The sequence below is a fragment of the Lissotriton vulgaris genome, chromosome 5 (genome assembly GCF_964263255.1).
Source record: "Lissotriton vulgaris chromosome 5, aLisVul1.2, whole genome shotgun sequence".
NCBI classification, from domain to species: Eukaryota; Metazoa; Chordata; class Amphibia; order Caudata; family Salamandridae; genus Lissotriton; species Lissotriton vulgaris.
The window spans coordinates 1,967,641,090-1,967,658,206 of NC_141693.1; the positions used below are offsets into that span (position 1 = coordinate 1,967,641,090).

Consider the following 17,117-nt stretch of genomic DNA (forward strand, 5'->3'; position numbering starts at 1 on the left):
TTCTACTTAGATATGGCACAGTTTTGCTCTCTCCCGTTCACGCAATGCAACAACTTTACTTGCTGCTCTGCATTCCGTGAACTCTTTGTAAATATGCCCCCAAGTTCTTAGGATGCTGATGAGTGATGGGGCAGGTGTATGGGGTTTAACATGTTAGTACAGAGACTATGGTAAAGGATGTAATTTAAAGTCCCTGTTGCTTTTCAGCCAGGTACCCAGACACCATGTTCAGAGCAGATCAGAGGTGGACCCCTTCCGGGGGACCGCAAGCTTCGACACTGCGGGTGAGGGAGCAACTATATGGTGGTAAGTTTTGTTTCACCAGCTACCAGCCCAGAGAGGTTGGCTGTGTTTCCGTCAATGCAACGGGGCGCTTCCCAAACGACACCCAGAACAAGCGCTTTTTAAGGCCGGACACCAGGCCTTTTGCCATAGTGAACTGGGACCTCATGTTGGGCTACTATGACCGCTACATCAAAATGAACAGAGACAACGACGAGGGACGGCTGCATGCGCTGCTCAGGTGGTGTCTGGCAAGCGAGAAGCAACTGCAAGCCACCAATGAAGGAGGAGCCGGAAGAGGCGCTCCAGGCCACGCCAGGTAAGGAATGTGCATGTAAAGAGACCAGCTAACGGGAAGGGGATTAGAGAAGTACACCTTGCTTCACTCTTCAGACCAATGACCACAGGCTTTCTTCTACCAGGAAGTAGGGAAGACACCCCCCATACCCACCCCCACATGCTGGCATCACACTACGACCATCACTTCAGAGAATCCCAGACCATCACAAGTCAAAGACGCGAGAGGGGCAGTAGCACCGGTTCCTGCTCACTCCCAGCATTCCACACCCAACACTGCAGCTAGATGGGACCGGGAGGGGCTAATGTCCTCATGGATGTCCATGTATTACTCATGCACCAGGCAGGGTAAACTCAACTCCCAGTATGGAGGGCTATTGGGCTATGGTCATGAAGCAAAGCATGAATTCCAAGGACTCTGCCAGCTTTCAGCACTGTGTCCATCCCACATCCTGCCCGCATTATGGCCATGCTGCCTGTGGTCCTGGAGAAGAGGTTTGCAGCAATGGACTTAGTAGTGGGCACAGGGTCCAAATGCAGTCATTAGTTTGCTTGCATGCTCAGCTGATATTCTCAGGGTCTGACACCCCATCTCTCACAGTTGTCTGTGTTGCCTGCAGATCAAAGAGGTCTCAGGGTCTGACCAAGACTTTAACGATTTGCTGTTCTGTATCCATGCCAAGGAATTTTAGCTTCTTCCTTCTACAGTATTTTCTTCAGCTGTCTTTCAAAAAGTGTTGGATCAGTTATTTTGCCCCAATTGCTATCTCTCTCCTCTTCTCCGTAGCCTTCTTCCGCCCAGCCTCTTCCGCCTCTTTCTTCCCTCTCTTATCCCATTTCTCACTCACGTTCACCTCCTGTCTCTGTGACACTACTTCTCCCTTCATTACATGACATGCCTCTTTTTGACGTCAGGTCCCCTGGCCTCAGTCTCAATGGTCCTCTGTTGCCTTTCCATCCAGGCTTCTGAACGTTGACTTTGTGGCCCGCCGAGGACACTTGGCCAGGGTCCTCATGACACCCTACTCTCGACAAGGCTGGAAGATGGCGGTCACCATGTTCCGCGGGACCTACTTCCTCCTGGAGGAGAGGGACGAAGACCGCCCTTCGGAGACAGCGGAACAATTCAACTTCATGGGACACAAGTTTGAGCACTACATGACTTCGGGTACAAGGCATTTTCTGATTGATGTCTTAGGTGTCAATTTTTTTTGGTGTTAACCTGAGAAGTGTTTATTTGCATTCTTATTGTTGTTTTGGTGATTTCCTTATGTTCTCCCTGAAGATTTGACCTTTTTCAGCAGCAGACATTTTATAATCTTCTCACATGCTTTCTGAAGCTTTCTTTTGAGGTTAGTTTTAATGTTAAGAACAGAATGTCACTACATACCTCAGGCCTGAGCAGTGTGTGCATTAAAGAGGTGGGAAGCAAACGGCAGCTCTGTGGTGAAGCAGGACCACTAACAAGAGGGTGGAAGTATGAAGCCCATCCTAGTGAGCGGCTGACTAGTTCTTTCCGAGCACTGTTATTTGTTAGATGGTAGCGGGGCATACATGGGACTGCAATTTCTACAGTTCAAGGTGAGGAAGTTTCCAGGCAAGTCCCCTGCCTGCACTTTTATCTGTCTCTGATTAATGCTTCAGGAAGGCTAGTGGCTACCAGGTGCAGAAACTGTACACTTAATTGTGTGCATGTTTGGAACTTAGCTCCATTGCTACCTGCTGTAAGGGCCATCACTTTGGACAAAGGCTGTGTCTGGAGAGCAGCCTGAAAATGACATTTGTATGAGAACCAAACCAGTGCTGACGCCCTAGATATTAGATCCACATCCTGCTGAAAATGTGTATAAAATTGGGACCAAAATAGACCTACTGTTTTCTAGACCCATGATCTTCTTCACAAGGAAGGAACTGCTCCACAGAAGACTGAAAGAACTGCTGTGTTACTAGAACTCGTCTCCCAGAAGTGAGGGGGACATCATCTGAAATCTGTACTTTATGCTGGAGGAGCTGAGGGTCTGCCAGAAGTGCTTAGTGGCCTACCTAGCTGCCTGCTGAGAGAGGAGGGCAGAGTGTCAGAGCCTGCAGGAGGAAAGACTGCACAGTCGAAGAAACCCACTGTGTTCCTGGCAGGAGGAGCACCCACAGAAAGCTTTTCCGGAGTGTAAAGCCAAGAGCGACCTGCGTTGTGAAGGGGTCCCTCCGGTCACTCTGCACAATGTTTGCGTGAGCTGCATTCACAGTGTACCTGAACAATTGCCCCCATGTTGCCCCACAATCTGTCGAGGGCCAAGAGACTGGTGCTGCTGATGCTGTAAGAGAAGGCTGTGGCGCTGCCAGAGCAAAAACCCTGGACCAGCCTGGAGGCTACAACTGCCAGAAGACCACATTGCAAGGGATTCAGCCTGTAGGCTGTAACTGCTACACCAGGAAGTCAGTCTGTCTGCAGCTGGCTGGGAGAGTTGCCATGGCAGATGACAGGCATGGCCGCAAAGACCTACCTCATCAATCGCCCCCAAGAACATCGAAAGGCCAGAGAGGAGAGGAGTTTCTGCTGTGAAAGTGGGAGAGCAGTTCACTTCCATTGCCATGTCCAATTGACTTCATGGGTCAGCATGTAAACTGTGAGGCTTAGCAAGCACCAGGGACCAAAGACTAAAATTCTCACACATGGGTGTGGCGCACCCATTCAGATTGTTTGATGAAATGTTTGAAATGGACAATGAACTGAAGTTTCCCAATGGACCTGTGTGAGTAAGTAAGCCATCTGAACCGCCTAATACAAGCCTAAGCCTGTAGTATGTTGGGCAAACTCACTATGTCACCATGAAAAAAACCCATATCAGGTCCAGTCAGGTTTGTTTGTAAAATCTTTGCTCAGCCCTGGGTTGCTGTGGCACATATTAGTGAGGCTTTACCAAAGGAGCATGTGTAAAGCATTAAAAAGTACTAGAACATCACAATAAAAAAAAAACATGACACAAGAATAATTTACAGCAAACTACAAAAATAGTGTAGTAATCCACTCAAGATTGAGTTAAAGTATCTTTTATTCAGTACAAGTTAAGTACAGCAACCATCAGCAAGCCCACCAAATACTGGTATAAATTGGAACATTCACATTGACGCAATTCCACTGCATCATGACTGCATCATCTAATTCTAACCATTACAACATATCTTTCCCCAATGAAATCTAAAAGAAAGAGAAATAAGAAACATTAGAAAATATAACACATTTTGTTTTCTTTCCTTTGCAAGATACAATGCATAAATGAGTTTACAAATGGAAAACATTCACAATTTACATAGCATATAAAAACATATTACAAATTAGATACTTTACACAAACTACCAAAACTCCATTTCTTCCCATCATCAAGTTCAACCACAGAGCCTTTGACTGAAACAACTTTATGTGGCTGAGAAAACTTACTTTCCCCCTTTCTTACAAAACCAAACTTCCTCACAACAACCCAATCACCTTCTTCAAAGATTACATTCTTAACACGTTTCCTACTATCAAATTCCATTTTATTGCACCACTGACAATCAATAACTCTCGATCTCTTCCTTTCTCTATCAACCCAAACTTGATTTTTTTCCTTCAACCACATTGGAGACTCCTTAGTACCTGGTTCTCTTCCCTTCAATGCCACAAAAGGAGAAACTCCAGTAACTGAATGTGAAGTAACCCTGTGACCCCACATCATCCCTCGCAACTCATCTTTCCAAGATAATCCATTAGCCAAAGAAAACGGAATAGAATCCATTATCAGTCTGTTAACCCTTTATACAAGTCCATTAATTTGCCTGCGGACGGAACAAAGCCACTCTCTCATGACTAATATCCAAACTTAAAAGAAAACTAGTCATATCTGACGAAACTAACTGAACACCATTATCAGTTATAAGAGTTTTGGGTACCCCTTCTTCCAAGAAAACTTCCTTCAAAAATGCTATCACGTTTACAGTGCAAATTTGCCCCCAGATTTGCAAGTAAACCACTTGCTATGGTAATCAACCAACTCCAATAAAAACCGGTTATTGCAACCCAATTTGTCAATCGGACCCAAAACATCCAAGGCTAATTTCTCCCAAGGTTTCATGGGCAATTCCACACATCTCAACGGAGGTTCCCTTGTAATCTTCACTTTATCACTATTGCTACAAGTATGACATCATGCACAAGATCTTCCACATTCTTGTCCATTTCTGGCCACCAATAAAATTCTCTTAGTCTACGCTTAGTCAGACTCCTACCTAGGTGCCCCTCATGTACAATTCTCAACAATTTTGACCTCAATAAAATTGGTGGAAGTATCCTATTTCTTCTTAAAATGTTGTCACCTTGCAAAATAAGTTCATCCATAACAGTTATAAATTGTTTATGTACCATTTCTTCACTAGATCCATCCCAAGAATTCATAATCAGTTCTTTCACTTTCTTGTATTTCACATCCAACTCCAAAGCTTCTCTCCACTCTTCCTGACTAACAGCGAATTCACTGTCAATGTTTAACACAGAATCTTCCAAAATTTCCACATAAGCATCATCCTCTATAGCATCCTAGAGAGACAATCTGCAATAACATTTCTATTCCCTCGCACATATTCAACCACACAATTGTATTCTAAGACCGATAATAACCACCTCGATATACGGGGAGTCACACTTCCATCCAAACCTCGTCCTCCTTTAAAAATATGAACTAAAGGTTTATGATCCGTCTTTACCACAAACGGTAACCCCCACAAATAATACTTAAAGTGTGTTATCCCCCAACAACACGCCAGTGCTTCCTTCTCTATAGTAGAATACGATCTCTCTGCTCCCTGCAACCTACGTGAAGCAAACCCAATCATGGTCTCATTGCCATCTAACACCTGTATCAGCACCGCCCCTACTCCAACATTGCTTGCATCTGTGACCAAAATGGACTTTTTCTTAAAGTCAAAATGTCCTAATGATGGAGCCTTTGAGATACTTTCTTTTACCTTAACAAACGCATCCTGACATTCAACACCCCATTCAAATATCACTCCTTTTTTTTAAAGAATTCTCACAGGTTCCACTAAGTCAGCAAATTTAGGCAGAAATTTAGCACAATACTCTGCAAGACCTAAAAATGATTTTAACTGTTCCTTATTAATGGGAGATGGAGCATCCCTCACAGCCTTCACAATACTCCCTTTTGGTCTTATACCATCTGCTGATATCTGATGACCCAAATAGTTAACCTGACTTAATCTTAATTGACATTTCACTTTCTTTATTGTCAAACCATGCTCTAAAACTCTATGCAACACTTCATTCATCAACTGATCATGTTCTTCAAATGACCTTCCTACAATCATAATATCGTCCTGAAAACACAACACTCTATCCATCCCCTTAAAAATATTTTGCATAATGCGCTGAAACACGGCTGAGGCTGACGCCAACCCAAACGGCATCCTACAGTACCGAAATGCCCCCAAAGGAGTCACAAAAGATGTTAAAGGAAGCGAATCAGGATGTAAATTCACTTGATGATAAGCGGAGGACATGTCAAGCACACTAAAAACACAACCTCCACCCATCCTACCCAGCATTTCTCAAATATTCGGTAACAGTTGTCTATCTACCCAAATGTTATGATTCAAATCCCTCAAATCAATACATAAACGAATTTTGTTCCCTTCCTTTGGTGCGACGACAATCGGGGATAACCATTCCGATGATTGAATCGGTTCTATAACCTTAGCCTCCAACAACTTATCTATTTCTTTGCTAAGTGGTTCCCTCATCATATGTGGTATTGTTCTAACTTTATGAACTATTGGTTTAGCATTTTTTTTCAATATTATACGATGTGAAAATCCTTTCAACATACCCAACTTGTCAGAGAATACATCGGAATGCTTTTCCATTAACTTTGTTCCCCATTCATTGTCCACTTCCCCACCAGAAGATACATTATCCACATCTTGTTCAATAATCATTACAGGTTCAACAGCATTTGGATTGAGTACAATATTTAATTCTTTCTGATGTCGCCATCCAAGTAAATTAGATCCTTCCTTAGTAATATATACTCTTCCATGGACCCCATTCTTTTTGAAAACAATATCCATCTATTGCATTCCAAGAATATTAATCTTTGATCCACTATATCCTACAGCTTTCACATCCGCTGGTAATAGATCTTTTATTTCTCCATGTAAGTTATATTTTTATCTTTTTTGTAGGCACCTCAATGATAAAAATCCACGAAGGTTTCTGGAAATATGAATTTTTAAATATAAATTACTGCTTTTTCCTCAAGGTAATCGTTCGTTGTGATCTACTGAGATATTGGTTTAAGGTTAGCCATGAGAGGCAAGTGCAAAACAGCTATTTAGCCTCTCCTGGGGGAGCCATCTCCGACAAAGAGCCGGTCACAGGGACCAAAGCGGTACAGGGGAACAATTACCTGCCACTCTTAGCAGTCTCCAATCCACTTTCACATCCTTTGGTTAACTCGCCATTACCGTCAAAGGAGTGGTCTTGAAGCAAGGGATAAAGGATGCAGAAAATGCTGGGTGATACCGGGCTGGTGCAGTGCACCTTTCTGTGGCCACCCTCGGTCCTCGAGCTAGACAGGCAACTCTGGTCTCAGAGGCCGATCTCAGACGAGTTGAAGCCCAGCATAGGGCCAGTTGCCACTGGTCTACTTGTCTCTAGCTACAGCAAAACCAACTGTTTCCTTTTCACAGTGGTTATCTGCGGTCCGAGTGCCAGGGGTGCCACTTCTATGCCTGCCACGAGTTCAGGCGTTCATGGCTTTTAACTAGCCAATGGGCTACCCTGTCCCCTCCTGACTGATGATGACGTCCTGTAAACTATGGCATATACTAACCCAGAATCCCCTAGTTTTCCCACTCTCAATTTGGCAGAACTCATCTCTCGGTGTGTTGAGCTCCCCAGCACAACCTGGAGGTGTGGTTACCTGGGGGCTACATTCCCCATAACAAGCATTGGCGTAGCCAATAGGTCTCGCCTTTCTGACCTTATAAGTGTTTAGTTATGCAGCACAATATCTTTGGTGCAACAACATTAACTGTTGCATGGCTAAGCACTTATAAGTTCCTAAAGGTGCGATCTATTGGCTATGCCAGTGCTTGTTTACTAAAGAATCTGCTTGAAACTTGAGAGAGAGGAGCGTAAACAGAACGAAAAGGGATCAGGCTAAATGAGGGTAAACTAATAAAATTACTCCCTTATAGGATTTATATTTTCAGTTTTTTTTCAATAGTTTAGTATTTTGAAGCAGTAGGGTGGAAACTAACGAGTGTAGGTACAGGGAGTTAATTATTCAAATGACGTTCGTACATTATTTGAACCCATTACTATCTTACTCTTTCGAGAGAATTCCCATAACTTTTTTTATTATGTCCACAAATTCAATTGCTCCCCCAAAAAAGCAATATAAGCATGCACAATGATATTAACCTGATATAAAAAGTTAACAACGAACAGGGTGCAATTGTCACAGTATTCTCACCTTCAACTGGTTGTGTGCAACTTGTGCATGTGCAATTCTTACACAGCTGAATAAACGGGTTTAAATGGGCAAGTAGAGAAAATGAACCAGGTTTTTTTTTTTTGCAGTTTTATACAGCGCAAACTCGACCCGAAGGTATTGGAGCGCTTTACAAGAGCACAAGTTACATTACACAAGGACATTCATATTTTGGTAGGCACGTAGAGATAAAGTGACTTACCCAGATTCGCAGGATGTTGAGTGGACGCCAAACTCAAACCTAGTTCCCTAGCTCCAAAGCTTGCAGCTCTGGCCGTTAGGCCACATCCTCTTAAGTAACGCCAGGTTGTTTTATGCTCCATATTACTGGCAGTCGGTTAGTGATCTCAGATGCCGGCATGTGGGGGTTGCTTGAACGGATTCCAGAATGGCACCAAACATGAACAGGTCTGGGACGAGTTCATCAGTTTTGCTTTTCAACCTGCAGGATCATAGATGGCGTGCAAGACAGTACACAGTTGTAGTTGTATACTGTGTTAAGGTCTGATGCGAACGCTTTAATAGCTCAGCTTCACACTGTATTCTGTGTGATCTCCGGTATTTGACTCTTTGCTTAATCAGATTTTAGTACTCAGTGCTCAGAATTAAAATAAGTGGCTTGCCTTGCCCTACTGCACCAAGCACCTAATGGAGTAAGTTTACAAGCATCACTTCGTACACTCGACAATTTGCTGCACGTGCTCCTCGTCTGCTCCTGAGTAGGAAATGGAGCCACACATTCATTCCAGAAACCGGTCCTCGGAAGCTTGTTTCCGGTCCAGGGAAGACATGGCTTGGCAGTTCGGGCTGGACTGTTCGCATGAGGCACAGGGTCAGACTGATTTGCACATAGCCATGTCTGAACTGGGGTGGCAGAGTGGGCTAAAGAACGGTGATGGGTTAAACCCAAATCTTTTGACTGGGTGTGAGTGTTTGATTGATTCTGATGCTCCGTCCATCACCACCCCCTTTTGTACCACACATTCATTCTTTGGCCTCTCTGGGGCGAGATCGGAGCTCATTCAGAACGCTGCTCACGCGCTGGCTTCGCTGATGGAATTGCATCTAAGGGCTGAGCGAGGGGAGGCAATGAGTCCGATTGTGCAAGCCACCTTCCGTGACGTCACTTCCTGTCGTAACGTCAGCGTCCCCCCAGTTCTTTTTTAGGACTTGTGCCCTGACTACCTTGGACCCCAAGACAATGGAGCCACGTCTCTAATTGTTACAACTACTTACAGTGGACGAGGTATCCGATGTGGGTATGACACGGAACTAACTCCAAAATTCTGCTATGTTGGATCAATGTATCCGCATCCGTCAATAAGCGAGGGCTGAGAGGCACAAACAGAATAACTGGATGGATAATAGTCACAACAAGGTCATCTATAGCAGTAATGATATCATGTAGCATTACATATTGCAGGTTTGCAGATCCTAAGCACTATAAATCACAGCTGCCTTTATGCATAACGTCCATAGAGGGAAAGATGGGAAAGGGGTAGACAGATAGACAGCTTTCAATTGGGTAAAATAACATATAAACTGCTCCACGCAAAATTTATTTTTTTTCTCCAAAAAGGGAAAGTAAATAAACGACTGCTACTGTAGATAGCAAGACAGATAGATGAAAACTAATTTAGATTTAATAAAATTATATATATAAAATTATGTGCGCTGTACAAATGACACATGATCGATAAACACAACAGGCAGGTGATAACGTGATCATAGCATCTGCACAGAGAACGATACACTAGCAGATTAGATAGACAAACGGATGTATGTATGGAAGGTTATGCATGTGACTGAAATACATATAGGCAAGTAGGCAGATACACATACGGCTGGAACAACAGACATGGAAGTTAGTCTGGTACTTTAAACATGGTAAAATAACACGATTTTTACAGGCGTTCTTATAAAATTACAGATAGTTATTTAGGCTCTCGTGTGATTTAAGACACAAATTGTTACCGAGGCACTCCTTTCGTTCACAGCGCATGTCCTGAGATTATTTGTTTGCACTAACTCTTCATAAGTGTTTCGAACATAAATTGAGAATATGTTTGTTTATAAAAAACACATCCCTTTGTTTAACCCCTTCGATGCTGATGACAGCCCCCAGCCGTCATGCACTACGGTGGGCGTGTGCTGATGACGGTTGGGGGCTGTCATAAACCCGCCCACTCGGATTCTGCCGCACAGGCGCAGAATCGCTGCCGCGCCCAAGGGGTTAAAATATTTGCACCAAAAGTTCCCCTTTTCTAGGGATTATTCCGTTCAAGCAATGATGCCAATGATCTCCATCTAACAATTAACCAAAAGGCTAAGCGTGTTTTTGTTTTGTGAGAAGAATAGACTTCCGCGATCTAACTAAGCAACAAAGCGCTGTCCATCATTAGCGTGTCGTGCTGACAGCCGGAACCGGCAGCAGACTTGGCGACAGGAGGGAGGAGAGCGGAGGGATATGGCCCCCAGGCCCGCTCGCCCGCTGACAGCAGCCTCGGAGCAGGCCCCTTGTCCCGGCACCTATGCCTGCAGCAGCTTGCAGCATCACAAATCCATTTGAAATATCAGTGCGCACCTCGCGCTGAAAGTAAAAAGTAAAAAGCAGCAGGGGGAGGGGAGAGAGGAGGGGGCCTGCGCCTGTTTCCCTTGTGGGAGCGAGCAGGAACCATCTGTTAATTACAAACAAATGGTTTGATGGTTTTAAAGCTCTCTCAAGCAATGGAATCGCCAAACGTGCACGCCATACAAGCAATGCAACACGTGCCCGTTTTTGGGACAGAAACTGAATCCATTGCTAAAGGTCTTTTTCCGTAGGCAAGACCTAAAAAACAGTTGTGACAACTCTTTATCCTCTCTAATCGAGATGCCAGCCCATATGCTAAAGCAGAGCAGCCCCTGCATAGTGTGACTGCTATTTGCCCTTCAAAGGTGGCTTCCTTTGAAGCTCACATTTTGGGCTCACACCCACTCTGGCCAACCTACCCTGGAGGGTTCACACCTCTTTCTTTAGCAGATCCTTTGCTCCTCTTCCTGACAGTCATTGTCACCTCTCCACAGGGGGCACCACGCTGTCTTGAAGACACCAGCTGTGTGCAACTGTGAACGGCTACTGGACAGCTTGGGCAACAAAGTGGCAATTTTCTAAAGCTAATTTAGCAATGTTGCCAACGTGCACTCAGACTGCAACAAGTAGAACTTGGTTTATCGATTTCATCTGTGTGCATCCCTGTCAGTGTGCCTCGTGCAAAGGCGCCTAATGAACGATGGAAACAGGTGTGCTGGGAGGGAAGAAGCCTTACCAAGCTGACGGGAGCACTGGAAAACAACGATGTTTTCTAAATTCAATTCAACAGTTTCACTAAATTAAAACACTTTGGGCCCGATGTAGGTGGCCATTTACCGGCCAGTAACGGCCGATTTCGTCCGTTACCGACCGGTAAATGGGTTTTTGGGATGTAGGGGGCCAATTTTACCGATTCGGTAAATTTACCGAATCGGTAAAATACAGAATCGGTATTTTTACAGATTCAGTAACTTCCAGATGTAGGTGGGACTCTTCTGAGTCCCAAAGGCCTTTCAGATTCGGTATTTTACCACCCAATCCAATTGGGTGGTAAAATACCGAATCCAGGTGTGCATGCACATGTGTGCATGTACACCTATGCCATGTGACAGACAGACATGCCCTTAGGGCATGTCTGTGTGCCACATGGCACACATGCCTGTATTTGGGGTGCTAGAGGGTGTCAAAGTGACACCCCCTGCACCCTTGCTGGAATCGGTATTTACTGAATCGGTACTAGAAATGTAAGCGGTATTGCAGCACTAGCATGTTCCCATTGTGTCTTTTCGCACCGGGTCATTATGCATGTTTTATTTCATGTCAAAATTAGGTTTATTTGAACACAAGCGTCTTTGTAGTACCAGCACGTCACGGCTCCATTTTGCAGCGAAAAGTCAGCTTAATTTCCCGCTGTGTCTTAAACGCACCAAGTTACTACGCAAGGTTTTAAGTCAAGTTTAACCATCTTTGCACTGTTGTTTTTTTAAGCACGGGGCTATCATATCTTGAAGGTTTTTTTCAAGCCCTACGAGGTATTGGCAATTTGACTAACTGATCACGTGACCCTCAGCATGTCACAGCACGGACGACATTTACCAGTGTTAATTTTCGGTTTATTTTACAATTGTTCACATATGAGTATGGCATTTCGACATGTCTGCATGTTCTTCATGTTTTTAGGTAGTGTCCTTGTTTTCCAGATAAGTGCTCCAATGAGCTTGGTAGGGCTTCTTCCCTCCCAGCACACCTGTTTGCAACTTTCTAAAGTTGCCATTTGTATAAGAGTTTCATCAAATTCGACTTCAGCAAAATGTTGGGATACATGCAGCAATTCTATTGATACCTTGAAGTATCAACTTTAGTATCTCATTTGGAACTTAGCACTTCTGAGTTGTCAGTGTGTAACTCCATACTTGCCAATGGGGCTACTAGCCTTTCTGCAGTAAAACTGACAATGTGCGGTTTTTACTGTTGGGACACGTAAAATGACATGTCCTTCTTTTACATATTATGCGCTCTGTCTTAGGGCTCATCAGGCCTGCTTTAGTGCTGGCTTACAAATATGAAAAAGGAAGGTTTGGGCTTTTCCATAAGTTTAAATGGCAAAGTCGAGTTAGCAGTTTGAAAACCGCTCTACCAGTCTGCAATGGCAGGCGGGGAGTCATGCTTTACTTTTCTGTCACATTTGTGATGGCACAATAAGTGCTGCATTCCATAAGCGGTACAAAAGGGGGTGGTGATGGACGGAGCATCTGAACCAATCAAACACTCACACCCAGTCAACAGATCTGGGTTCAATCCATCACCGTTCTTTAGCCCACTCTGCCACCCCAGTTCAGACATGGACATATGCAAATCAGTCTGACCCTGTGCCTCATGGGAACGGTCCAACCCGAACTGCCAAGCCTTGCCTTCCCTGGACCGGAAACAAGCTTCCTAGGACCGGTTTCTGGCATTCCAGCCGTCTTCAGCCGGGCTTTCTTGAATCCAGTGGCAAAGTGAGCAAGGGACTCATGTCTGAGCATACCCTGCCACACTTATGGCGAACAAAGCGGTACAAAAGGGGGTGGTGATGGAAGGAGCATCTGAACCAATCAAACACTCACACCCAGTCAAAAGATCTGGGTTTAATCCATCACCGTTCTTTAACCCATCACCACACCCTTTTGTACCGCTTTGTTCGCCATAAGTTGGCAAGGTATGCTCAGATTGGTTCAGATGCTCCGTCCATCACCACCCCCTTTTGTCCTGCAGTCCATAAGGGTCACTTAACTTACAGGCCCTGGGTACCTTTGGTACCATATACTAGGGAGTTATAAGTAAGTTTACTCATGTCAATTGGTGATAAGCCAATCAACAGTACACTTTTAATGATGAGAGCACATGCACTAGGGCTTGGACAGCAGGGCCCAGAGCACAGCAGAGCCATTACACCAGCACCAAATCCAGCAATATTGGGAAAAACCTGCCAGAAAGGGTATTTCCTCACAACTGTTAGTTGACCCAGACCTTCAGGTGGAACAGTCAAAGGTAGAAAGGGTTTTACTTGGCCCAGTTTGCAAAGCTTCAGTAGGATGGACACCAGGACAGCAAACAGCCTTAAACATCATGGTTGTGGCCCAGTAGCCCGTCTGCCCTATGGTCCCCCGAATGGGGTCTGACTGACTCATTTAAATATACAACAGCCCCGCAGAGAAGTGCCGGTTCAGCTCTATCGAAAGGACAACAGTCTTCCAGAGATGTACTGGTTCGGCAGCACTAAAAGTGCAACAGTCCTGCTCGGAGTTGCAAGATGGGCTCTACTAAAAGTATAGCAGTCCTGTAGAAAAGTACTGGTTCAGTGACAGTAAAAGTACAGAAGTCTTGCAGAGAAGTACTTGTTTGGTCACACTAAAAGTACAACAGAGTACTGCAGATGCTGCCTGCCCATATCTTAGTTAAAAGCCCTGCAGAGGAGTGTCAACACTGTCCCCCTAAACATACAGCAAACCTCTGTAATAGTAAAATCATAGCAGTTGGATCACTGACAGAATATCGAAAGGAAAATATCAACCTGACAAAATATAGAGGACAAAATATCGAATTCCTATCTACAAATAGGTAAGTACAAACATATTGAATCCAAAATATCGTTGTAAAAAATATGGTTAGTCAAAATATCGAATTTTTTTAAATGTCTTAAAAGTAATTTAAAATTAATGAAATAATAAATATAATTAACTAAAACATACTTAAAAATACTTAAATAACCTTAAAATTAATAAATGATTAATGTAAGTAAAAAATAAAAAAAACAAAAAAACATACATTTTTCTTTTTTAATATATATATCTATATATATCTATATCTATATCTATATCTATATCTATATATATATATATATATATATCTATATATATATATATATATAGATATATATATATCTATATATATATATATATAGATATATATATATATATATATGTATTAGGTTAAGATATATAAATATTAACCTAATATTAATAAAAAATATCCAGTTTTAGTGTAGGATAGTGGGAGGGTAAAATTTACTATTACCACTGCAGTGAGTGCAACAGTGGGGAAAGCGTTGGATAGCGGGAGGGTAAAAATTACTATTCCCACTCCAGTGAGTGCAACAGTAGGGAAAGCATTGGATAGTGTAGGGGTACAAATTACTATTCCGACTCCAGAGAGTGCAACAGTAGGGAAAGCGTTGGATAATGTAAGGGTAAGAATTACTTTTCCCACTCCAGAGAGTGCAACAGTAGGGAAAGTGTTGGAAAGCGTAGGGGTAAAAATTACTATTCCCACTCCAGTGAGTGCAACAGTAGGGAAAGCGTTGGATTGCATAGGGGTAAAAATTGCTATTCCCACTCCTGTGAGTGCCACAGTAGGGAAAGCGTTGGATAGCGTAGGGGAATAAATTACTATTCCCACTGCAAAGAGTGCAACAGTAGGGAAAGCGTTGGATAGTGGAAGGGTAAAAATTACTATTCCCACTCCAGTGAGTGCAACAGTAGGGAAAGCGTTTGGATAGCAGGAGGGTAAAAATTACTATTCTGACTCCAAAGAGTGCAACAGTAGGGAAAAAGTTGGATAGCGGGAGGGTAAAAATGACTATTCCCACTCCAGTGAGTGCAACAGTAGGGAAAGCACTGGATAGCGTAGGGGTAAAAATTACTATTCCCACTCCAGTGAATGCAAAAGTAGGGAAAGCGTTGGATTGCGTAGGGGTAAAAATGACTATTCCCATTCCAGAGAGTGCAACAGTAGGGAAAGCGTTGGATAGCAGGAGGGTAAAAATTACTATTCCCACTCCCGTGAGTGCAACAGAAGGGAAAGCGTAGGATAGCGTAGGAGTAAAAATTACTATTCCCACTCCAGTGAGTGCAACAGTAGGGAAAGTAATGATTTAAAACCAACAAAAAAAATAATTAAAATCAATTAACAATTACATAATATTTAATTATTCAATTATAAATATAAATATAAAATCGTTATTAAAAATTAATTACCTATTCATAATTAATTAACTAAAATTACTTAACAGTAAAATAATTATCAATACACAAAAATAATTTTAATAATTAATTTATTACAATTAAATTACTTCCCACCCAATTCCCCTATAAACCCACAACCGCTATGAATAATAAATTAATACAAATAACATAATTATCAATTAATCAATTAAGGAAAATTAATTACCAATGTATAAAAATGCATTACCAATTAATAATTAATTAACAATAAATCAATTATCAATACCAATAAAAATAAATATTTACTTAATTACAATTAAATTACTTCCCACCCTATTGCCCTATAAGCCCACTAAAACGCTAAATTAAATTAAAAACAATTAATAATTCCTAAAAATGTATATTTAATTTACTATAATTAAATTACTTCCCACCCTATTTCCCTGTAAACCCACAACCCGCTACAGCATTAAATTACGCAAAAATTAAATAACACAAAATTCATTACTTAAAAAAAGTTAAACATACATTACAAAAATAATATATACACTTTTAACACATATACTAACATACAAAACACTTAAAAAAAATCAATATTATTAAAAATTCCATATATTTTAATGCCTATATTATGTACTTCAATATTTTGAAAGTCGATATTACTTACCTGCATTTCGATATTTTTAACCGATATTGTGGCTAGTTACCGGTCTGACACCTGGGCTGAGCTCCATCAGTGTTACTGGGCATACAGACTCAGTCACCTGCACTGTTATTCCTAGAGCTCTACAGACACCACAGGTTCAATTCCAACTCATCAGGGAGCACAAATGCCTGACCGGTTCGGGTCTCAGACAGCAGATGTAGGTCAGGTTAGAGAGAATGCACACCATCAGACTTAATTCTGGTTACAAGAGATCTCAAAGGTTCACACAGCAGTGCTATCAGGTAAGAGAGAGCTCATACATTCAGAATAGAGAGGGAAGGCATCCTTCAGGTTACAGAGATCGCATGAGAGACAGCAGAGTCCTTCCTCACTCAGGTGAACATCACTTAGGTTCAGACCAGAGATGGAAGGTGTCCTACAGGTTACAGAGATCTCACAGGTTCAGACAGCAGAGTTATCACTCAGGTAAGACGCATCTCATAGGTTCAGAGGAGACAGGCAAGATGTCCTTCAAGTTACAGAGATGTCACAGGCTCAACATCAGATCTATCGCTCAGTTAAGACAGAGCTCATAGGTTCAGACTGGACAGGAAATGTGTCGTTCAGGTCAGAAAGATCTCACGGATTCAGAGAGCAGAGCTATCTCTCAATTTAGACCGGTCTCACAAGTTAAGACCAGAAAGGGAATGTTACAGAGATCTCTTGGATTCAGACAGCAGAGCTTTCACTCAGGTTAGATATGTCTCATAGGTTCATACCAGAGAGGAAAGGTG

At 42.7% G+C, this 17,117-nt stretch overlaps 1 protein-coding gene across 1 annotated transcript in view; it reads left to right on the forward strand.

Moving 5' to 3' along the window:
• The first annotated feature begins 219 nt into the window (after nucleotides 1–219).
• LOC147717901 (decapping and exoribonuclease protein-like) overlaps nucleotides 220–17,117 on the forward strand; it is a 154,189-nt gene continuing 137,291 nt past the window's right edge. Inside the window, exons 1-2 of the mRNA XM_086920583.1 lie at nucleotides 220–601; nucleotides 1,542–1,747. Of these exons, the coding sequence (XP_086776709.1) occupies nucleotides 225–601; nucleotides 1,542–1,747 (583 nt within the window). The 5' untranslated portion in view covers nucleotides 220–224. The remainder of the gene's footprint in view (nucleotides 602–1,541; nucleotides 1,748–17,117) is intronic.